The following is a 22,351-nucleotide window of genomic DNA, read 5'->3' as shown; positions in this document are numbered from 1 at the left end:
AGTCAGTCCTGATTCTCGACCCTCTCGGCCTCGGGCCCCACCCCAAGCTGAAGTCCACTTCTGGGCAGCCCTCAGGCACACGGGGCCTGGGAGTTCTGAGGCCCCACCTTGCAGAACAAGAAGTCTTGGGAGGCAGGGAGGTTGCCTCCTACGCCACGGCCCGCCCCGCCCCCCCACCCGCCCAGCCACAGCCGGGCAGCTGCTCCAGGCCCTGGGACGCTGAGGGGACCCAGATCCCCCTCCCACGGTCCAGCCCAAGGGAGGCCGCCCCCGCGGGACTGGGACGGCCACCACCTCCCAGCAGCCCCGTGCCCTGGAGGCTGAGGGAGCTCACTGTGGACAGCGCTTTATTGACACATTCAGACCCCTGGGCAGGATCGGCACAGCTCCCGGAGTGCTGGCACCTCCCACGGGCCCAGTCTGCCATCCCTGAGGGGGCAGGAGGGTGCCCCATAGGGGCAGAGAGGCAGCATCGACCAGCCAGGCCTCTCCCCAGCACACAGGTCGGGGGCCGGCTCCAGCCGCGGGCAGTGAGGCAAGGCAGGCAGCCGCAGCAAGGAGGGCGGGCCTGGAGCGGCTCAGGCCCCGGCCGTCGGGGCCTCGTAGTTGAGCACGTAGTAGTCGTGGACATACATGAGCACCGCCACAGGCTGCCCGATGATGAGCGTCAGCCACACGGCCGCGTTCCCGTAGTTGCCACGGAAGAAGCGGCCCACTATCCAGGCCAGGGGGATCTGGGGACACGGGAGGGGCCCCGGTTAGCAGGCCTCAGCGACCACGGGGCTGGCTCCCGGGCCCAGGGAGGATGCCAGGCCACGTGGGGTGCTCACCTGAGCCATCATGCCCGTGAAGGCCCAGAGGCGGAACATGCGCAGAGGGATGCTCACCAGGTACTGGGTGGGGGTGAGAGGGGCGTCAGCTGACCCCTTGGCAACCCCCGCCCGAGGTGGGACAGGATGCACCCACAGGGCACTGACCTCGTGGAAGAAGGCCGAAGCCAGGAACACCCCCATCCTGGCTGCCCACTTGCTGCTGCCTCTCCGGAGCATGGGCTTGTAGAAGTGTCTGCAGAAGGAAGCGGCCGTGGGGCGGGCGCCCGGGCCACGTGCCGGCCACCCGTCCGCCCGCCCGCCGGCTGCAGCACCCACACCCACCTTAGGCACCACTTGTGTACGGGGATGTTCCAGTTCTGCCAAAAGTAGGTGACGGACTCAGAGTTCCTGGGGGTCGGGAGACGGCGGGTGACCGGGCTGCGCCACGGCCCTCCCCCCCCAGCCCCCGGCCCCACACCCAAGGCCACCCACCACCAGTCCCGATAGAACTCGCGGTCTCCGAAGTGCATGAGCTCGGCCACGGCGTTCAGGCAGGAGTGGAACAGCCAGTAGAAGAAGATGAGCCAGATGAGGTGGTTGGGGACCTGCGGGGAGGCGTGTGCCAGGTTCCAGACCACCACCACCACCACCCCCCCACGTGCCCCCACCCACCAGGCTGCTCACCGCCAGCTTCAGGAGGCGCTCGATGATGCGCGAGTAGTCCATGTCCTGCAGAGACAGGGTGCAGCTGGCTCCCTCGGTCCCGCCCTCAGACCCCACCCCGCCAGGGCCTGCCTGCTCACCTTGAAGGGCTTCATGGAGTTCTGGATGGTGGGGACCATCCACTGCAAAGAGGGCAGGGCGTCAGCTCCCTGGCCACCCGAGCTACCCACTCCTCCAGCAACTGCCCCCCCCTGCCCCCGCCCAGCACAGCCCCCAGCCCAGCCCGCGTACCTGCTGAATCAGCCCCACCATGAGCTGCGTGAGGAACAGCTGGAGGAGGAAGCAGAGAACAGCGGGCTGAGCCCCCCAGTGCCCGGTGGCCCCCCAGCCCGCGAGGCCCCCAGCCTCCAGCCTCACCATCTCAAGGAGCCTCCGCAGCAGGAAACGCTTTCGGATGCGGGCGGAGCGGGGGAAGTTGAGCTCGTAACACAGGGTGGGGGCAAAGAGGAAGTAGTACAAATCTGCAACGGGAGGGTGGGGCTAGCAGGCCGAGGAGGCCCGGCCCCCAGCAGCCCCCCTCCCCCAGGCCCCGGCAGGGTTCTCACCACGGTAGGTCAGGTTGTCAGGGTAGCTCACGGTGCACTGGGCAGCTCCCCCGTTGGCCTTCTTACCCGCAGCAGCTACGAGCAAGTGGCAGGGCAGGGTGAGGCTGCGATGCTGCCCGGGTCCAGCCCCACAGCAGGTGGCAGCCCCGGGTGGCCCCAGCCCCAGGCAGCCCCTCACCAGCCTTGGCCTTGGCCCTAGCCCTGCGCTCTCGGCACCACAGGTTGACATCCCGGTAGGAGCACAGCTTGAGGAAGAGGATGGTGTGCACCATCAGAGCCAGCACGGAGCCCACTGCAGGAGAGGCAAGCTCAGGCCATGCGCCTCCCACACTGCCCACAGGAGAGCCACGGCCACAGGGGCAGCCCCTGTGGCTCGCCTAGGTCTCTCCCACGGGCCCCAGAGACAGGTTGGGACGGGGGTGAGACGGGTGGCCCACCTGGAGTGATGGACGCAAGCAGGAAGGCCACAGCCGCCGGGAAGCAGAGAATGGTGGCCAAGTTGACCACGTGCAGCAGCAGCCCCGCCTGCTCCGTCAGGGCGCCCTGGGGTGGGTGGGGGAGCACACCGCTCAGCCGGGGGCCCCCACTCCCTGGCCAGAGGGTCTCCCTAGGGCATGGCCGCCAGGCCCCGAGGTGCAGCCCCTCCCGGGAAAGCCGCACACAGCCCCACACCCTGAATGAAACACAGTGGGACGGGCTGCTGGCCCGCCCTAAGTTCGGCTGGTGAGGAGCAGACCTCCGGGCAGGGCAAGGGTGGGCGTGAGGGCGCTGCTTACCACAGCCAGGCGCTTCTCCACCTGGAACGCAGCCACAGCAAAGACGTTGGCCACTGAGGACAGAAGCGCCACAGGGCAGGTTCAGGCCCGGGTCAGCCCTGTCCCCACCCGAGGCCTCCTGGGCACTCAGCTCACCAATAACCAGGCACAGAGCGGGCCAGCTGTAGGGATCCTTCAGAAACAGAGACACCACCTGGATGGGATCCACCAGGATGCCGTACCTGCGGATGGGCAGGTGGGGGATGAGGGTCTGAGTGGGTGAGGGGCGGGGCCTGAGCTGGCAGTGGGTGGGGCAGGGCCAGGGCCCACTCACTTGATGAGGTTCTCTAAAAATAACCGTGCATTGCTCAAGATCTGCAAGAAAGAGAGAGGGACACAACCCTGTCATCTCTGGCCCTGGAGCAGCCACCCCAGCTCCTCCCGGCACCTGCAGGTCCGAGCAGCGGCCTCCGTCCTGCAGGCCCAGCCCTGTCTGACCTCACGCCAAGCTCCGAGACTCGCAACCCACCCCGCGGGCACCAGTGCAGGGACGGGAAGCCCCTCGGCGCTGCCCCCGGCACGCCAGTGAGAAGGAGCCGACCCCGACACCAGGCACTTCCCAGATGCCTGTGTCTTCGGCAGGAGAAAGAGACCCGCGCCGTCCAGCAGCCCGCCTCCATCCCACTGAGCTGGTGAGGGCCCCGAGGCCACAGCAACAGTCCCAAAGTCCAAGCCTGCCAGACGGAGCTGCCACCCACGCCCAGGGCACCGCCCTGCCAGTCAGGCCAGTCCTCGCAGCGCCGGGCCGTGTGGCAGGCGCTGCACCGGGAGCGCCCACGCCCTGTGTGGGGTGGTGGGAAGAAGCAGGCCAGGGCGCTGAGGGGCCGGGGAAAGCTGGGCCTGGAGCGCCACGCTGTAACTCACGCCCCCGCCCGCCTCGGCCGTTCCTGCAGCACCAGCAGCCGAGGATGGAGCCCCCGTCACGACAAGCTCTTGCCTTTAGCCGGTGGCTGGGTGCCTGGCCTTCCTCTGCAGGCACAGGGACCTCCTGCCCCAGCCCACAAGGCACAGGCCCCAGGCAGGGTACGGAAGGTTCTGCAGAAAAGTGATGCTTCTCCAGGGGACACTGGTGGGGTCCCTTACCTGGCAAGTTTCACGAGGAGGTGACAAGCTCAGAGATGCAGGGGCCACCTGCCACACCCTCTCCCAGTCAAACGCCTGACCGGCCAGCTTACCAGGACACACGCGGTCCTACAATGTCACCCCACCTGGCGGTGGCCTGTCCTGAGAGCTCACAGCAGGCGAGAGCTGGAGCTGCAAATAGGCAGCACCCACCTGGAGGCCCAGGCTGCAGAGGGAACGCAGCTCGGGATGCGCGTCTCCTACGGGGGGGTGTGGCAGAGGTACCAGAAGCAGGGGGAAGGCTTTGGGGCGGCACCAAAGGGCCAGGCAGGCCCAGGGGCTGCAGGAGAGCAGACAGTGCCGCCCAGGCAGCTGAGGGCCCACCCCGCACGACCCCCTCTTCACAAACCCAGCCTCGGCCAGCAACGGCCTCCAGAGACCAGGGACACATCATCTCCTGGGTCTGGGCTGGCCTACGGCCCACTCTCGCCTTGCCCAGCCAGCTTCTCACCCACCAGGCTGCATGGCACCCCACAGCTCCCCAGGGAGCCTCCTGGGGCCACAGACAGGGAAGGTGTGGGAGCCCCTTGTACACGGGCAGCGGCGGGAGCCACACCCAAGACAGGCAGACACGTTGGGTGGAGGGTCAAGGGCGTCGCGCCACATGGCCCTGAGTGGCGGGGGCAGGGCCCAGAGAGGCCCCTGCCCCCTGCCCCGCCCGAAGGCTGCGTCCTGGAGCTCTGGACTCCAGCTGCTTGTGGGCCAGAGCTGCTGGCCCAGCCCCGCCAAGTGCCGGGGGAGCGGGGCCCCTGAAGCAGCGGCCTCGACCAGGCCGCAGCGCGAGGCAGGCGCAGGGCTCCCCGCACTCACCCTCCTGAGACTGGGGGAGGGGGGCCAGCGGCCCGCAGAGCTGGGGCCCGGGGCTGCAGGGCTGAGCCAAGGAACCGTATTCTCACCCCTGCTCCCCCAAGTCCGGGCCTGCCTGGGGGCTCCAGGCCCACGAGGGCCATTTGGAACAGAAGAGGAAACTCTTCACGGACCCCCAAGACCACTCACACGTGCTGCCAGGAGGCCCTGCACCCACAGCGCCCCTTCCACAGCCCCGAGGCCCACCAGCCTGTCTACTCCTTCCTGCCCCCGCGCCAAGCCAGAGAAGCCCCTCCGGAGACCCCGGTGCCCCTCGGGCACAGCCCACGGCACAAAGGCTCCCACGCTAGCCCTGCAGGCGTCTCCTGGGATTCAACAGGGACAAGGGTTGAGTGTGTGCCCTCTGGGAGCCCAGTATACGGCCGCTGCAGGGACCACCACCGCGATCCCTCTCCACTCAGCCCAGCCACAAAAGCTCTGGCCACCCGCCCCAGGGGGCAGAGCCCGTGCCCCACCTGGTCACAGCGACACCTGCTCCAAGACGCCACCCTACTTACCAGCATCACCACACACCAATTCAGGATGCCACGGTAGTTGTTGAAGCCACTGTCGGAGCTGAACAGAGAATCCTGCAGGCGGTGGCACCTGGAAAGCAGGAGTGGGCACCCGCAGAGCCCCAGGCAGTGAGAACCTCAGGCAAGGCCAAAAGCAGGCCCACGCCTCCCAGCCCTGGCAGACACCTGGGAACCTGGCCACGCCCAGCCCCTCACTCTGGGCAGCTCACACCCATCTGCCCACACATCCTACTCCCCATGTATCACCAGAGAGGGGCCAGGCCATACCAAGCTCTCAGGAACACCCAGAGGCCTGACGCTCCACGCTGCAGGTGGGCGGGGGCACGCCACAGACAGGAGCTGGCTACGCGGGGCCGGAGTCCCCAAGGCTGGGAGCCCACCTCCCTCCGCAGATGCCTCTGGCTGCCGCCACACTCGCTGGCTAAGGAGTGGTGATGGGCCCACAGGAAGAGTCCACCCCAGGGGTCCGGGGGCCCATCCGGCAATGCTGGACAGATGTTGGGGTGGGGAGCGAATCTGCCTTTGCAGTCGGCCCAGCCCACCAACCAGTGAGCCAAGGGCCCCACTCCAACCGCCTCCTCCCTCCATTTGGCCCACGCAGGTCCCAGCGGGCACCGGCACCCAGGCGCTGGGCGCCTGAGGGCAGGGAGGTCTACAGTAGAAGCCAGCAGAGGCACTTTCGGTGCCCCCCGCCCATGAGCTCTCGCACCCAGTGCCAGGGTTGGGGGACACAGACGCAGAGCCTCACGTCCCTGCCTGATCCTCAGGGCGAGGCAGAGGTGGAGGGGCCACAGCACGGCGGGGCAAGGCTCAGCCCTGGTGCCGGTCCTTGGCTGCAGCCCCGCCTCACCCCAAGTGCCCTGCCACCAGGAGGGTTGAGCAAGGCCTCCGGTTTTGTAAGAGGAGAAGCCAGGGCCTCCCCTTCCCTCCCCTGGACACAGCTCCACCTCAAGAGGCAGCTGGGGCACAGGGGAAGAGAGGGCCTCCGGGGGTGGCCCTGCCTCTGTGGCAGGCCTGGCTATGGCCGGGGTCAGCACTCAGACGGCCGCACCCAGGAGATGAAGGGCCAGGGAGGACGAGACGCCAATCAGCATCTTCAGCCAGGGCAGTGCTGACAGTCTGACCTCTGCCTTCCCAGGCCGAGGTCTGCCCACACCTGGCCCACCTGCCTCTCCCAGTCACAGGCCTGGCCTCCTTGCACCTGCCCTCCAGCGCCATGCCGGACCGCGCACAGTGGGGCTGTGCGCTCCACCCCAGGCCCTCTTCTTCCTGAGTTTCTGTACCTGCCTCTCGGAGAGGCAAGCAGAGCTCCAAGGCCCAGCTCCCCAGAGAGGACAGTCTCTGGGCCTCTCCACTGGATGGGCTTGCCCAGAACCCTCCCCCAAATTCAAGCCCATTCACTTTTACTGGAATCGTCCCAAAGCCACCTCATGCCACAACCTGCCAACCTCCATCTGCATGTCCACGCCCGGCTCGACACGCCCAGGGGACTGTTTCACAACAGCGTGACCCCTGCCCGCTTTGGGCCACTGAGAAGACCACACTGACTTTATTTGCAGCAATCTCTAAGATGAAAATGGGGGTGGGGGAAGGGCAGCGTTTTCCAAACCTGACAACAAATAACATTATAAAAGCTCTTCCAGATTCCTCCTGTCAGGTTCCTAGGCCTTCCCCAAGCCACCCACACCCGCCCCTCAGGTCCCTCCACCAGCCTTCTGACCATCCCCAACCCAGGCAGTTCCCTGCCCCGAGGTCAGAGGGCCCAACCCAGGGAAGGAAGCCCACCACCCACCAATCCCCCCAGAAGTCCAGCCTTGCCGATGCAGTCAGCTGCAGTGGACCAGAGGCCACCAGGCATGGTTGGCATGGACGCGGGGCCTGGCCGCCTTGCCCAGAGCTCTGTCACCCTCTCCCCTACTGCAGGCGCTGCCCACGCCTCTGTGCCCTCCAGCGGCCCGCCCACCTGCTCCCAAGTCCCACCCAGCCAGCAGGGCCATTCTAACTCATCACAGGTACCACCTCTTTCACCACCTCACACCAGCACTGGAAGGCGGGCACACGGGGAAACTGAGGCTCACCGAGGTTCAAAGCTTGCCCAGAGGCACAGCCCCAAGTGCGGACCACACATGCAGGACCACATGGTCCAGCTCCCGGGCCAGTTAGAACAAGGAGGGGGCAGGGTGCCAGCTCGCCTCCCAGCTGCCACCCCCTTGGCGCTTCCTCCAGTTGGGTGGGCAGTTGGGTGGGCTCCCCGTGTCCTCAGTCCCTGCTAGAGAGGGAGAAACAGAGGACACCCTAGAGACAAGCCCCTGCGAGAGCCCCACGACAAGACGGCGCTGCCTGGAGGGCCCAGGCACCAAGGGCTGGAGGGCGCACAGGGCAGTGCGGTGCCCCTGGAAGGAAGGAGCCGAGCGGCAGGGCGCAAGGGGCGGCCCTCCCTCCTTCCGGCCCCACCCAGAGCCTGACCGGGCCTGCCAGGCCAAGGTGAGCAGGAAGTGTCGGGAGGGGAGGGAGGAAGAAGGGGGCGGAACAAGCAGGGAGGAGAGGCGGCAGGTGAGAGGAAGATGACGGGGAGGAGGGGCGGCAGAGGCCAGACGCCAAGAGGGCAGACACAGCAAGGCCTGGTTCTGCCCCAGGAGACCCCAAACCCTGCGGCGTCTGGCATGAGGGACAAGCACACGCAGCCTGCGTGTCCTGTGGATCAGAGGGGACTGCTGTGGCCCATCCCTGCCACCGGCTCCTCTTCCCAAGGGTCCAGACCTCGAGGGTGGCGAGTCAGCGCTGCTGCTCACTCAGCCCAGCGAGCGGGAGTGCAGGAGAGGCTGCTGGCCACCTGGCCTGTGGAGCAGGAAAGCGACTGCCCACCCAGGGTGACCGCTTGGCCCGAAGCTGGCACCCCCCATCTCATACAAAATGACCCCAAATCCCACCCCCTCCAGAGGGAGATGGAGCCAGCCACGCCCCGGCCTCCCGGAGAGGACAACGTGGGGAGTTAGCAGAGGGGACTCTAGGACACTCCTATCCTTCGCATCCTCCCTCAGTCCCACCGCAGGCCCACAGGAAGCCAGCACCCCCCAGTAGAGCCGCCCTCCTCCCCCACGGTGCCATCATGAACTCTGCGCCAGACCTTTGCTCACAACGCTCAGTGCTGAGATTATCTTATCTCCCAGGTGAACTGCGCGCACCCCAAGGGCAAGGACAGTGCCTGCGCCGCAGCTGCCCCTGCCCATCCCCTCCCCACAGTACCCAGTGAAGGAAGCCTCGGTTCTTCTTTAATGAGAGAGCAAATCCTTGCCAACCCACTGACAGGTTGCCCACTTCCTCCTTGATAATCTCTAGCTCTGGAGCTGCTTCCAAAGCCAGAGTCCCTGAGGGCCCCTTGGCCAGGATGAAGGCTACGGTGGGCAGAGGGGGCACAGCTGCAGGACTTAGCCAGTGCCCAGGTGGGCCAGGTCCTCCCCATCAGCCACAGCTTGCTCCCCACCCCCTTCCCATCAGTCCTTCAGCTAAGCAGGGAGACCACCTGTGGGTGTGCCCACTTCAAACCCCTCTCCTGTACCCCAGCCAGCGGTGAGAGTCCCAATACAGGACCCGTCTCTGACCCTAGAGCACGCATTTGTGCTGGTCATATAAGCAGGACCCCAGGCCAATCACTGGGTAAAGGATGAGAGACCTTTGTGAAGACCATTCTTGGGAGGGTCTGCAAGGGATGAGAAATCCTCTCGCACTGCCCCCTGCCCCTTTCCTCAGGCAGTCCCAAGCTCCTGCTGGCCCACTCCCCAGCCAGCCCACCCTCCTCTGGGAGCCTTATCTACCCACAAGGCACCCCTCATAGCCCTCAGGAGGGACCCCCTTCATCACACACCGCCAGACGCCATCCATCTCCTTCCAGGAAGAGAACAGTATGGGTGGCTGGAACCAGCCCACCTAGGGCTCCAGGCTCTGGGCTCACCCTGGGAAAGAGCCTCAGGACCCACCTAAAGATGTGCAGAGGGAGGGGCGTCTGGAAGCTGGGCCGCTGCCGGCTCCCCTCGGCGCCCCCAACTGTGTGACCTTGTCAGGCGACCCTCCACCCCTAACCTACCCCTAAGTTTCCCCGCCGAGGCCCAAGGGGCACACCTATCCACGCAAAGTCCGGAAGCCAGGCTCTCGGACTCGGAGCCCAAGCGCCAGGCTCTCGGGCTCGGAATCCGAGCTGCGGCGGACACGCCTGGGGGAACAGCGAGGGTCGCGCAGGCCCCCGGTCGGGGTCAAAGGTTAGGGGTCAGGCGCACCGCTACCTCAAATCCCACTGGCCGCTGCCCACGTCGACGTCTCCGTCCTTGTCCTTCTCCGGGGCAGGCGCGTCCCCCCCGGCGCCCACGTCCCGTACCTCCTCTTCCGCCGCCGCCGCGGGCCCGCTGCCGCCCTGGCTCGAGGGCCGCGACCCCGTCCTCCGGCGCCGGGAGCCGCTCGCGCCGCTGCGGTCGCCCATGGCCTCAGCCCGCACCCTGCCGCGGCGGAGTCGTGGCCCACCGGGCTCGCAGCGCCCGAGGCCCGAGGCCCCGCCTCCGGACTCTCGGCCAGCGGCCGCCACCGCCCCCTGTCGGCCGCCGTAGCCCGCGCCGCCAATCAGCTCGCACCTGCCGGGTCCTCCCCGAGCCCGCGGCAGCGTCGCTTCCGGAGCTGCTAACAGGCCCGTGGCCGCGGCGCCCGTCCATTTGTAGTCCGCTGGCGCGCGGGGCACGCTGGGAGTTGTAGTCTCATGGCGCGAGCCGGAGCGCAGAGGCAGGCGGGCGCGCAGCCAGGGGCGGACGCTGCTCCCCAGAGGGCCTCGGCGGAAAACGCGCGGCTTCCTGGCAGCTGGAAGCCCCTCCTGACCGCTGCCTGACCCTTGTCCCGCTCTTTAAACACAGGGTTTCCTCATGCCTCAGCCCAGGCGCGGGGTGTGGGGTTGTAGGTTATTTATGAAATGCCTCGTGCGTTACTGTCAGACAGACACCTAGCGCGTTGATGCTCCGCGAGCCCTCTAGTTACTACCGTAGGCCCCCGCTTTTCCTCCGCTTGGGTTGTTCAGACAAGCACCAGGCCAAAGGATGGAGCGAGAGAAAGGCCCCAGGCCCCGCGTCCCGGGTACCTCCGCCTGGCCCACCTACTCCCAGGGCAGCACCTCTCCCCTGCCGGCCCAGGACGGGGCGGGGCAAGGGTGCTGCCCTCGCCCCCACAATGGGCACGCCCGGCCCGCCTCTCCACCCGGCCCCCTTCTGCCCTCGTCCGCAGACTTGCAGAGCTTCCCGCGTTTCGCACCCGGGCCAGGTTTGCCAGGGCGGGGGGATCCTGAAGTGCCAATTCGCGGCGGCCCAGAGGCTTCTGTGTCATTGCACAGTCTGCAGTCATCCAGTCGTTAAATGAAGCAACTGATACACCATAACAACTGCACGGTGAGAACCGTGGGCGGGCAAGTCCGGTCCCACTTGGCTTGACTTGCATTTTGCAAAGAGCATGAAGCGTGAGCATCCTGGATTTCCGGATGCGAGGGTTCATGGGGGGCTCAGGCCTGGTTTACCCAAGAAACACCCCTAGCCGCAGAACCCACTCCATTCACTCCCCTGAGGTAAGCAAGGCTGAGAAGATCACCTCTCTGAAAGCAAATAAACCCAGAGGCTCAGCCTGAGGTCAGCCCTCCTTCCCGCCGGGCTTGCTCTGGATCCATCACCTCCACGGACAGGCACCTGGGCCCCCTGGTGACACGTTCTTCTGCCATCGGACCATTTGCCGCTGATACCAGCCTGGCATCCCTTCCTGGCAGGCTGAGGCTACCTTGCAGGTGTTTTCGAGTAGCCTGCTAAAGGGGTCGCCCTCACTGGGCGCCAGAACCCCTCCCGCATGCCCACATGGCCCAGCCTCGGTGGGTCAGGACCAGCCCCGTCTCCTATCCAGTGTGCAAGAACGTTCGTCTGTTCCTAGGCAGACCTGAGCCAGGGGGAGCTAGGCCTTTCTGAGTACTGATCCCAAGGGAGGTCGGACGCAGGAGAGGGTCCTCTCGGGAGCCCTCAGCGTAGGGGTGAGCCCTGGGAGCTCTGCCCCTCCCTCCCCATGCCCTCTCCCAGGCAGCTAGTGGTAAGCTCCCCACCCACGCCCACGTGTCTCCGAGCGCCTTCTGGCCATGCCATCCTCCAATACAGAGCCAAGACTAGAGGGCCGGCCCGGACTGGCACGCTGATTGGTAGAGGAGAAGATCGACGGCTCAGGCTGCCAGCAGGCCCAGAGAGGCTGAGCACAGTAGCCAACGAGGAGTGAAGGGCCGTGTTAGAAGCGGCTGCCTGTGTCCGCGTCGAGGCTCCAAGTCGTCGGCAGACAAGAAGCAGTAGGAGTGAGGGGACCAGGGTGAACTGGGGGCCGCCAGAAAGGACCGATCTGACCGGGGGCTGTGGGGGAACCAAGGGTTCCACCACCGAAGTTGAGAGCAAGATCAAGGCCTCGAGCCAATGGGAAGGCATGGGCTGTGAAGGCACCAATAAGGAAGAGCCCCTGTACCAGCGGGGGGTAGGGCCTGTCTGAGGGAGGCGGAGGCCTGTGGTTGACAGTGGGCGGGACCTCTAGGAGGGAGGTGGGGCCTACACCAGCCCCGCCCACAGCCCCAGCACCTCGGGATCCTGGGTGAGGTGCGGCCCAGAGCCACAGGGGAGAGGGAAAAGGTCAAGGTAGGTGGGGTTGTTTGGGGACAAATGTGTGCATGAGGAGTTGTCGAAGAAAGCTCAGTGGGGAGTCTCCCTGCTGGTGGAAGCAACACCTGGCCCGGGGTGAGGAACCTACAGGTCCGGCCGAATAAAGGGCTGGAAGGGTTTTGGGGTTTAGAAAGGGCCTCGGGCTGACACTAGGTTGGAGGCGCCGCGGGCAGGCCAAGGAAGCCTGTGAGGGAAGACACTGGACATGGTGATCAGCAGCTTGTGCCGCCTGTTCTCTGGAATGCAAAGTTCTGTCCATAGACACCTGTGGAGACAAGGGTGGGCTCGTCCCAGGCACCGGGGAGGCAGCCTCCATCCTTCCACCCCCACTGCCCCTTAGAGTCTTGGAGAAGCAGAAACAGTCAGTCCAGACCCCGAAGCTGAGGAGCACTGGGGAGGAGTGGACCTCTAAGAGCCTTCCTCCCTGCCATTGGTGCCCACCCAGGTGTGAATCTGAGTTTAGGATGGGTGGGGTATTGGGCAGGGCTTAAGTCAAAGGCAGCCCTTGGACAAGTTGTTTCTCTCCCTGAGGCTCGGAATCTTCATATGCAAATTAGGCAATGATTCCTACCTAACCTCTACCAACACTGGGGGCTTTCCTGAGGTTGTTAAGGCTGAAAGTGCTCCCCAGAAGGGGGCGCCCACCTCCAGGGGAGCCCCACCCTGAGCAGCAGGCCCACAGGCTATGGTCTGTTGCAGGTCAGTCTCCCCTGCTGTCCACACCAGTGGAGTCTGGGTGGGCCTGTCCCCTGCCAGGGTGCAGACAGCTGCTCTGGCCCTGGGCTGACCTGGTTTGACCACATGTCTCCAAAGATGTGGGACCTCTCAGCTCATGCCTACCTACCTGGGTGCCGAGGGCATTTGCTGGGGTAGGGGTCCATGTCCCTGGGCTCTCTGAGCCCAGCACAGCCCTGCCCCTCATCTCCTCAACATGACATCCTGTCTAGAGCCCGAGGGCTGTGGGTGGCTGTGGGAACTCCTATGACCCCTGGGCACCTCCTCCCCGGAGCCAGCCTGGTCCAGCTACCTATGGAGGGCTCCTCAGTGTGGGAACATACCCCCTGAGTCTGGGAGTCAGGATGCGGACAGCAGGCTGCAGGAAGGGGTCAGACCCCACACCCCCTGCTGTCCCCATTTTCTCCAATGGCATCGAGGAAGGCTCGCTGGTGGCTGTCAGGCCTGTAGGGACACCAGGAGCCCCTACAGGAAGAGTGGGGGTACCCCAGGCCACAGGATTACAGGCCCTGCTGTACCTACTCTGGCCATTCTAGATCAGTCCTGGGCTAGAGCTGACTGTAGCCTCCCCCAGTTCCTGGCACAGAGCGGATTCACCTGCCACAGGAGAAATGCTACCTGCCCTGCCTTCAGGGGTGTGCTTTTGCCTTTGGTCTGACAAGCCGGCCCTCCAGGGTGGAAGACTGCCTTCTCGCAAAAGAAGACACGGGCGCACCCCAGCAAAAGGCAGCGGCGCGACTCCAAGGCTGCGTGGGTAGGATGCCGCTCCCAGCGCTGGGCCTGCGCCTGCCAGACCTCTGAGGTGCGGCAGGACCGGGAAGACGCCCCCTAGATGACCCCAGCGCCCCCTGCTGCGCGGGCCCAGCCCTGTATACATCAGCCCGACACTCCAAGTTCTATCAAGAGTGGCATTTATTCTCCTCGTGGAGGTGCGGTGCTCCGGGGAGCTGGTGCTATTGTGCTTAGGAAGGAGGTCTGTCCGTCCGTCCGTCTGTCCGGCCGGCCCGGCCCCAAATGGGGGCGGAAGAGGGGCGCGGCCCGAGTAAAAATCCCGGCCTGTTCCGGGTGGGAGTATGTACAAGGCGGCGGGGCGCAGGCGGGGGTGGGGGCGGGGCGGGCCGGCGGCCGCAGCCCCCACCCGAGGGCCCCCGCATCTCGGGCCCTACTCGTAGAATCAGTACAAAATAGGTGCTACCTAAACGTTCCTTCTACCTGAATTCGCTAAGTCGGTTATTGTGCTGCTTAGTTATGGGGGCGGGAAGGAGCCCATGGCTTTCCACGGCGGCGGGGTGTGGGGAGAAGCGGGAGACCCTGGCCGGCCCACAGCCCTCCGGGCCTTCTCCTTAGGTAGGTAGATAGGCATGTGGGGTAGGGTGGGGTGCCTGTGTGTGCGTGTACATGCGGGTGTGCCCAGCGCAAGCGGGGCAGGCCCCCGCTTGGGAGCTGTGTGAACACCAAGCTGGGATGTAGGGGTCTTGGACGTGGGCCCTGCTGTGCTGGCCTCTCAGGTCCGGGTCCACCCCTGCGGGAGCAGCTGAGTAGCAGCCGGGCTTGGTACCCACGGGGATGGGGCTAGCCAGGTCAAATGCTCCATCGTGCACCTTTTCTTCTGGCCTGGAGCCCTGGACTGACGTGACAGAGCCGCCATTGCCAGGGGATGGAAGGAATGGGATTCGGTATGGGTGGCCCTGGTGGCGCTGGGCCTTGGGGCCCTCGGTCTGTGCCACCTGAGCTGAGAACCCAGGCCCAAAGGCAGAGCCCCACTGCCCCCAGCACTGGCTCGGCACTGGGGCGGGGAGGAGTGAGGGGCCCACGGTTAGGTCTAGGGACCGCGGCTCTCTCTGCACCTGCGGCCATCCCTGGCCCATCCAAGCCCGTTGGGCCCGTCACAAACATGCACACCCCCCCCCCCCTCTCTGCAGGTCGCCGCATCCCTAGCGGACTCAGAAGGGGGCCTGGAACATAGTTGGTGCCTAATGAAGGATTGGTGGGTGATGGACGACTGAAGGAGGGGTCTTGGGGGGCAACCACCCCGCCCCGCCCCTGAAACCATTACACCCGCCGGCCTCTGCCGTGGGGGGGGGGGGGGGGAGGAGGGAGGAGGAAGGGGAAGAAAGTCTGCGCGTCCGGCCCCGCGCAGTGTCCCTGATCTAGGGGCCTATGGGGTGGGTAGGGCAGGGGGATACCTGATTCTTAGTAACTCTAGAGGCGGCGGCAGCTTCGCATGCAGTGCGCATTATTGCTCTATAGTCGGCTTCGGACTAACTAAGAGGGACAGGGAGCGGGCAGCCCCGGGAAGGGACGGGAGGTGGGTTGGGGCTGCATGCAGTGACGTCACAAAGGCGGCGGCCAATGGGGCGGGCCCTTGGGGCGGGGTCGCCGCCGAGGCTTTGGCATAGACGGGCGTAAGTTGGCAACAGAGTGAGGGCGGGGCCTGGGGTTCCAGGGAGGGGACCGGCCTCTGAGAGGCGTGGCCTGAGGCTCCCAAGAGGCGGAGCCCGGGTGGGGCGGGGTTCAGGGGCGGGGAAAGTGATCCCGGACATCCCAAGCCCCTGGCGTCGGCGGGAAGGATAGGGGCCGCAGCGCCCCTCCCCTGACCCGAGTGCAATCCGTTCATAAATATAACGTACAAATACAGAAAGAAAGAAACCCGACGCATCCGCAACCCCCCCCCAGGGGGCTTTACCCGCAAAGCGAATACAGAGAGGTGTGTAGAGGGCTGTGCCCAGGCCTGCCTGCCGGGCCCCAGAAATCCGTCCTCCAACACCGAATGCCCGGGTACGAGGGAGGGGGCCCCGGGGCAGGGCGGGAGCGGGTTCTGAGGAGGTCGGATAAGTCCATGCGATTTGATATGCGTCATTATTATTCGTTATGGAGGACAGAGCCCGGGAAGCTGGGCTGGAAGAATTCGGATTTGGCAGGGGATGCGAGGCGAGGGTAGGAGAGCGGCTCGGACTGAGGCCCCAGAAGGAACCCAAGGGAGAGAGGTGCCGCCATCCGCCCCCCTCCCCGATCCCCAACGCGTCTAACACTCCTGGGGTTCAACGAACACTGAGGAGTAGGGACGCCTCTGCAGCCCCCCATCCTGCTCCTCCCCCGCCTGATGCTGGGGAGGGACCGGCTCCCTGGACGTCTAGGCCGCAGGCCTGGCCCTGGAAGGCTTGGGAAGGGGTGGGGAAGACCTGAGTCTCTGCGACACGATCCAGGGGCGCAGAAGAGGGAGGAAGGGGCGCTCCCTACCTCACCCCACCCCGGTCTTCAGAGACCTAACTCGGAGATGAGGTTCGGTTCTGGGTCTCCTCGACCCTATTGCTGGGAAAAAGCCTGGGGCACCCTGGAGGGGAAGGGAGGGGGCTGGGGTGGGTCTCCCCTCGGGACCCTATTGCTTGAAGGGGCCGGCAAGGCCCCTGGCGGGCGGGGCGGGGCCGGGCCCCCTCCCCCTATTGCTGTGAGGAGGGGCCCGCCCTCCGGCCCCTCCGCCTGTTCGCCGGCGGAGACCTCCCTGGGGGCCGTATTGCTGAGAGCCGACCCGGCTGGCGGAGGCACCGCCGCCCTAGGCCTGCACAGGGCTGAGCTGCGGCGACGCGGCGGGCGCCGGGGCCGGGGGGCCGCCAGCGGCGGCGCCCTTGAAGCAGGCCGACTCGTAGTGCTTGTTGAGATAGGACTTGAGCGCGAAGCTCTTCTTGCAGCGCTTGCACTGGAAGTGCTTGAAGGCCGAGTGCGTCTGCATGTGCGCGCGCAGGTTGGAGCGGTCGGCGAAGGCCTTGCCGCAGTGCGCGCAGCCGAAGGGTTTCTCGCCGGTGTGGGAGCGCATGTGGCCCTGCAGCAGCCAGGGCCTGGAGAAGGCCTTGCCGCACACGCCGCACTTGTGGCGCAGGTCGTGCGTGAGCAGGTGCATGGCCATGGCCGGCATGGACACGTACACCTTGCCGCACGTCGGGCAGCGCCGCGCCAGCTGACTGTCCAGGCTGCGGTGCGTCTGCTTGTGGCGGCTCAGGTTCGACGACGTGGCGTACGTTTTGCCGCACTCGCCGCACGCGTGCCGGCCTCCCGCGCTGCCGGCCCCAGGCCCCGCGCGCGCCTCGGTGCTCGCCCCCGCGCGCGCGCCGCCCCGACCCCCGGCCCCCGATCCCGCACCGCGCGTGCCTGCCCCGACCCCGCCTCCGCCGTCGCCGTCGGGGGCCGCCGCCGAGGCCGTGGAGGGGGCGGCGGCGGCATTGGCGTTGGCGGCCTTACGGCGGAGCGCCCGTCGGTGATGAAGAAGGCGTCAGCAGCGTAGCCCTCGCTGACCGCCGCATCGCCGTTGATGTAGCCACCCGCGGCTGTGGCCAGCTCCGGGCGCGGGTGGGCGGCGGCGCCGAGCCCCGCAGCCGCCGGGCCCAGCTCTCCCCGCACGGCCGCAGCGTACATGGGCTCCGGGGACGGCCCTTTGAGCAGGGCCGCCTCGGCGTCGCCATCGTAGACAGAGGCAGGCCCGCGTAGTCGTTGAGGTATCCTAAGGGCCGAGGCGGACAGACAGGGAGACAGCGGGAGGGGAACCGGGCAGCGGGCGAGACACACACGGGAGGGCGGCGGGAGACAGCGGGGTCCGGGAAGAAGAAACAAGGAGGACAAAGAATAAGGGGCCGAGGGACCGCGGGGCAGGGAGGATGGAGACGGCAGGGAGGGAAGAGAGTAGAGGAGAGATGAGACAGGGCCGGCCCGGCCCCGCCCCACCCTCGCAGGAGGAGGAAAGAGTCGCATCTTCGGGCGCGGCTCCCCCCACCCCCACCTTCTGCGGAGCTTCAAGGTCAGGGGGGAGGGGCGGCGCTTCCCTCGCCCTCCTTCCCCTCCTCCCCCCTCCTCCCCCTCCCCCTCTCCCTCCCCCTCGGGTTCTCCCCACTTCAGCAGTTTTCCCTGATTATGCAACACACTGCAGACCCGCAGCGCACAAAGCCAGGACCGCCTGTCCAGGGACTCCGTCGCTCCCGCTCTCATGGCTCCCAGCGGCTTTTCCACTGTGCTGAGAACCCGCGCCCAGCCTTGATGCTGACCCTCTCCGGTGCTCGAGGTCTCCCCACAAGCCCTGGAGAATTCTACCTCCCGCAGACCCTCTAGCACCTCCCTTTCATCTCCCAGGTCTCCCACTACTCACTAGATTTGACCAGCTTCAGCTCCAGCCCTATCTCCCTCCATCCACTCTGCTTCTGCCCCCACTCCCTTCAGTCATCCTGCAGCCTTGGGTTCTACCTTGTTCCGCATTGCCCTCTTCCCCCAGGCCCTAATCCTTTATGGGGGGCCTTCCTCAGCCCCAGGACAGATGACCAGGAAGACGCTGCATTGGAGACAGTGCCAGGGCATCCACCAGGGGACACCTTCACAGGGACAAACTGCAGGCAGGCAGCATTATTCATGCCGGTAACTGCAGCTGTTCTCAAGGCATGAGATGGATCTCACAACCTCAAAGTCACAAATGCACACCCCACACAATACAGGCTCTGGCTTCTTCAGGGTTACACTCAGCCTCTCAGACACTGTCAATCCTGGAGTCCCATCAGGGTGGGCTGCATGCTGACCCAGGCCTGTGCCACCTACTCATGCAGGGTCAGACATGCAGCCACCCAGAGCCACCCAGACATTCTCAGTTAGGGTCACCAGTCACATGGGCGCAAAGCAGCCTCAGAGTCACATGGTCCCATGTAGTGGCACACAGGCAGGCACACACTCATACAGGGTCACACACAAGCGCACACAGTCACATGGCCACACGCAGTCACATGGGCACACACAGGCTCGCACACAGGCTTATGCTTCTTCAGGTCACACTTGTTTTACCACCCCAGGCTGCTGGCACTCTCAGGACCCTTGCCTGCATGCTAACAGTTGTCCTTGAATTTGGGCGCCCTTACACAAAGAGCCTCCCCCTGCCTCCAGCACTTTGGACTTCCCTGCCCACAGCCCACCTGCCCACACCCTTCTCCCTGACCCTGGATTCAGGGAAGAAGACACTGCTGCTGCCTCGGCTGGGACCTTTGCCCTGACAGGTGGGCCGCCCCCACTGGACCACATGGCCAGTCCCTGGAGCTCATAGCACTTCCCTGATGGCCCTAGCAGGGGGTCCTGGAGGTGTAGCCAAAGAAGAGAAGAGGGCTCTGAAGCAGGCTCAGTTTTCTGTGTGTGGGTTTGCATGCATCGCTAAGTCCTGTCATGTCAGCAGGTGTCCATGCTGTGTTGGTCAGGGTGTGGGTCAGTGTGTACCTTCAGGTACCTCCTGTTCCTGACCCCTGTTCCCCACATTCTCTCCTGCATTGACACTCTCCCTGCCCAGCCTTAGCTCCGTTCTGGCCTACCTCTGCCTTCCCCTCTCCCTACCCCCCATCTCCATCCCCTCCAAGTCCCGCTCCAGCCACTGCCTCCTGCTGGTTCTGGTTCCCTCGGGTCTATTTCCTGGGGCTCCTGCTCCCTGCAGCCCCACACTCTGGCCCTCTACCCCTTCCGGCCCTGCCCTGGGCCCCTCGCCACCCCCAGCCTCATCCCAGCTCACACCTTTCTCCTGCAGTCGCTCGCCGAGGTCGCTTCGGGCGCGCCCGTAGGAGCTCTCGAGGTCTGCCGAGGAGAACGTGTCAAGTTTGACCTTCTTGACCAGGAAGGATCTGGGCATGATTCCTGCGGGGCTCCGGCGCTGTGGGCCTGCGGAGCCGGGACGCGGGGGGGCTGCGGCCGCGGCGGGGCCCCGTCACCATCCGAGGAGCGGCGGAAGCAGCGCGGGTCCCCACTCTGGCCTTTGGATGCCGCCGCACGAGTGCCGTCCTCTCTTCTGCCCGCCTGTCCTGCGTTTCCTCCTCTGCTCCTCCGGATCCCTCTTCGTCTCCTTCCTTCCTTCTCTTCTCTTCTTCTATTCTCTTCTCCTCTCTTCTCCTCTTCTCTTCTCTCTTCTCTTCCTTCCTTCCTTCCTTTCCTCCTCTGGTCCCGGCTTCCCAGCCCGCAGTGCCGCCCCTGGACAGGCGGGGGAGGAGGCTGGGAGGGCGGGGAGGGGGGGAGCGGCTCCGTCCCGGGCCCGGAGGCTGCGAGTGGGTGCAGGGCTGGCCCGGCTCCGCGGCCCCCTTCCCCTCCCCCCCGCCACCGCGGCGGAGCCTCAGTCAGCGACCCCCCATGCCCCCGGAGGTGGCGGCGCCGGGCCCGGAGAACGGGGCGGCGGCGGGAGTGCCGGCAGCTTCAGCACCGCGGCCAGCGCCGGCCCGGCCAGCACCTCGGCCAGCGACCGGGCGGGTAAAGCCGGCGCGAGCTGCGAGGGGCGGGCCGCGGGGGCTCGGCCGCCGGGCGGGGGTCCTCGGCGGGGGTCTCTGGGAGGCTTGCTTTATTGTTCTGCAGCCGGAGCGAGCGGCGGCGGCGGCGGCGGCGGCGGCGGCGGGCGGCGGGCGGCGGGCGGCGGGCGGGGGTCCTCGGGGGGAGGGGTGCGCTGGGAGGGCGGGCCGAGGGAAGGTGGGAGGGAGGGACGGGGGCTACGGGGGCGGGGCTCGGCCCTCCGACAGCTCCTGGGCCCGGCCTCCTGCACCCGCGGCCGCCTCTGCCTGCGGCCCGGCCCAGCCTCCGGCTTTTAAAGCCCAGGAGCTGCGGGAGGGGGTGGGAGGAGTGGGGGAGAGAGGACGGCGGAAATGGCTGCGCTGGACCGGGCCCCCGCCAGGATCTCCTGGGAGGGGTCTTGGGGATGCCGCGGCCCCGCTTGTGTGGAGTTCCCCCGAGAGACTCCAGGAACGGAGGCCCAGCTGTCCGCAGCATTGTGGGGCGTGGGGGGAGAGGTGGAAACAGGCCTGGGACCCACGAGCCCGGACTTGGGATCTTTGGGGGAGGAACGCAGGGCGGACCCCAGAATGGTCCGGCCAGTCTAGCTCTCGGGTGTGGAGGCGAGGGATCTGCGGGGGCAGGTGGGGGAGGCGGGAGGCGAAGGAGCGAATGCTGAGGCAGCGAAAGTGCAGTGTGGAAGTGCTGCGCGCGCCCTGTGCCGCAGTGGCTCCCTGCCACTCGGTCACCCGGGCTGACCCCGCGCCCGCTGGAGAGGCCTCCTCCACCCCCGCCTTCCTCCCAAGGGGCGGAGGTCGAGCGCAGCGGCGACGCAGCGAGCGGGATGTGAAGGGGGAGAGGGGCTGCTTTGGCCTTGCTCCAGAAATTCGGTTTCACTGGTGGTTTTCCGCCCTCCCGCGCGCCTGCAGCTCCTCCACGCGGCCCCGCAACCAGGCGGATAACCCTTCCCCCGGCCGCCCGCCCCGAGTTTGCAGCCCCCATGACGTCAGGCCCAGCAGCCAATGGCTGGCGCCGGGGTGCGGGGAGTTCCGGGCCGCACAATGGCCGCGCGCGAGGACATATGTCCCCAATTAGGGCCCGGCGCCGCCATTGTCCCCTCAGCCTCCCCCGCCCGGAGGTTCGGGTCTCCACGCTCCGAGCGCTCCCCAACGCGGCCCCCCCGTCTCTGGGGACCAAGGTCGCAGGGGTGGCTCCGGGAGTATCCGGGCGCGTCCGAGCCGGGAGCGCGTGCGCCCCCGTCGCAGAGAGCGGTGACCTTGTGCGGGGCGGCACGGCGGTCCCGCGGACACCTGCCGGGAGCGCGCGGCGGGAGGGCCGCACCGGGGGCGCGCGTTCGGGGGCGTGCCGGGCGTGCTGAGCTCAGCGCCCCGCCGCCTGCCCGGCTCTCCGGTTCCTCCCGCATCTCAGCCCAGGAGCCGAGTGAGCGTGGCTGTGAGCGGGCCACCCCGGCGCGGGGGGCGCGGCGGAGACCACAGGCCCGCTTTGTGGCGGCGGCCCAGGCCGCGGCAGTGGCGGGATATTCATCTTGCGTGGCAGTTGCTCCCAAGGGGCGGGGGCGGGGCGCGGCTGCCCCCTTATCGCAGAGCCGCAGCCGGCGGGGCCCGCAGTGGGGGCGGGGACGGGGATCCCCCTCGGCCGAGCCGGCCGAGCCGCTCGTCCCTGCCCCCTCCCAGGGGGGCCAGGCAGAGGCGCAGCCGGAGGCGCGGGCCCAATTAGCATTTTGATTGCGGGACTGGGGGGCCCATCTGGACCGAGGCCTAATTACCGGGCTAACCCTCGGGGCGCCAGCGGGACGGGCCAGGCGCACTCCCTCCACCCTGGGCTCCCCACCTCCCGAACAGTCCGCCCCAATACTGCTCTCGGACCGTGTCCCTGTCCCCCTCCGTTATCCCAGTCGCCCTGTCGCTCTGTCCGTGTACTTTTGCTCCTCCACCCCTTCCCTCATTCTTCCACTCCCCTACCCCGTCCTTTGTCCCTCCCTCTGCACCTGTTTCCTCAGTCCCATTCCTCCATCGCCCCTCGCTTTTCCCACATTTCTGTTCCTTCATCCAGCTTCTCGATTCTTCCATTCCTGGCTCGCTGTCCCAGTCCCTGCCTGTCAATTTCCCCGTCCCCGAGGCTCCCAACCCTCTTGACCGACCGGGCGTCAGAGCACCGACACATGTGTCCTACGGCCCGGGCGCTCTCGAGGGGATCATTTAGGCCGCCCTCGCTCGCACTCGCTCGGGG

At 66.6% G+C, this 22,351-nt stretch overlaps 2 protein-coding genes across 4 annotated transcripts; both read right to left on the bottom strand.

Annotated features, from left to right (window-relative positions):
- Window positions 1-330: 330 nt before the first annotated feature.
- On the bottom strand, window positions 331-9,972 carry DGAT1 (diacylglycerol O-acyltransferase 1). 3 transcript variants are annotated; one of them, XM_082363956.1, is made up of 17 exons: window positions 9,680-9,970; window positions 5,382-5,469; window positions 3,170-3,210; window positions 2,992-3,077; window positions 2,857-2,909; window positions 2,518-2,623; window positions 2,259-2,372; window positions 2,081-2,155; window positions 1,893-1,996; window positions 1,767-1,805; window positions 1,616-1,657; window positions 1,497-1,541; window positions 1,305-1,417; window positions 1,155-1,220; window positions 978-1,065; window positions 831-893; window positions 331-734 (listed from the first exon to the last, which is right to left on the bottom strand). In XM_082363956.1, the coding sequence occupies exons 1-17, from the start codon at window positions 9,871-9,873 to the stop codon at window positions 579-581; spliced, it is 1,473 nt and encodes a 490-aa protein (XP_082220082.1). In that variant the 5' UTR covers window positions 9,874-9,970; the 3' UTR covers window positions 331-578. The 3 variants fall into 3 exon arrangements, with proteins under 3 accessions (XP_082220082.1, XP_082220083.1, XP_082220084.1); XM_082363957.1 differs by lacking the exon at window positions 831-893 and having other exon boundaries at window positions 9,680-9,972; XM_082363958.1 differs by lacking the exon at window positions 2,259-2,372 and having other exon boundaries at window positions 9,680-9,971.
- Window positions 9,973-13,735: 3,763 nt separating this feature from the next.
- Window positions 13,736-19,949, bottom strand: SCRT1 (scratch family transcriptional repressor 1). Its single transcript, XM_082363909.1, is given in 4 exon segments — window positions 13,736-17,083; window positions 17,086-17,319; window positions 17,322-17,336; window positions 19,367-19,949. Coding segments are annotated over 4 exon segments (1,053 nt in total). The 5' UTR covers window positions 19,482-19,949; the 3' UTR covers window positions 13,736-16,394.
- Between the last annotated feature and the right edge of the window lie 2,402 nt (window positions 19,950-22,351).

The sequence above is a fragment of the Balaenoptera borealis genome (assembly GCF_965194805.1).
Source record: "Balaenoptera borealis genome assembly, chromosome: 17".
Classification (NCBI taxonomy): domain Eukaryota; kingdom Metazoa; phylum Chordata; class Mammalia; order Artiodactyla; family Balaenopteridae; genus Balaenoptera; species Balaenoptera borealis.
The sequence above is the reverse complement of the archived record's forward strand: the minus strand, read 5'-3'. Positions and strand labels throughout refer to the sequence as shown.

Coding starts and splice junctions, on each gene's coding strand:
- DGAT1 (XM_082363956.1), bottom strand. CDS start 9,873: ATGGGCGACCGCAGCGGCGCGAGCGGCTCCCGGCGCCGGAGGACGGGG. Junction 1,997..2,080: donor TGACAACCTGACCTACCGTG/GTGAGAACCCTG, acceptor CTCCCGTTGCAG/ATTTGTACTACTTCCTCTTT. Junction 1,221..1,304: donor GAGTTCTATCGGGACTGGTG/GTGGGTGGCCTT, acceptor CCCGACCCCCAG/GAACTCTGAGTCCGTCACCT.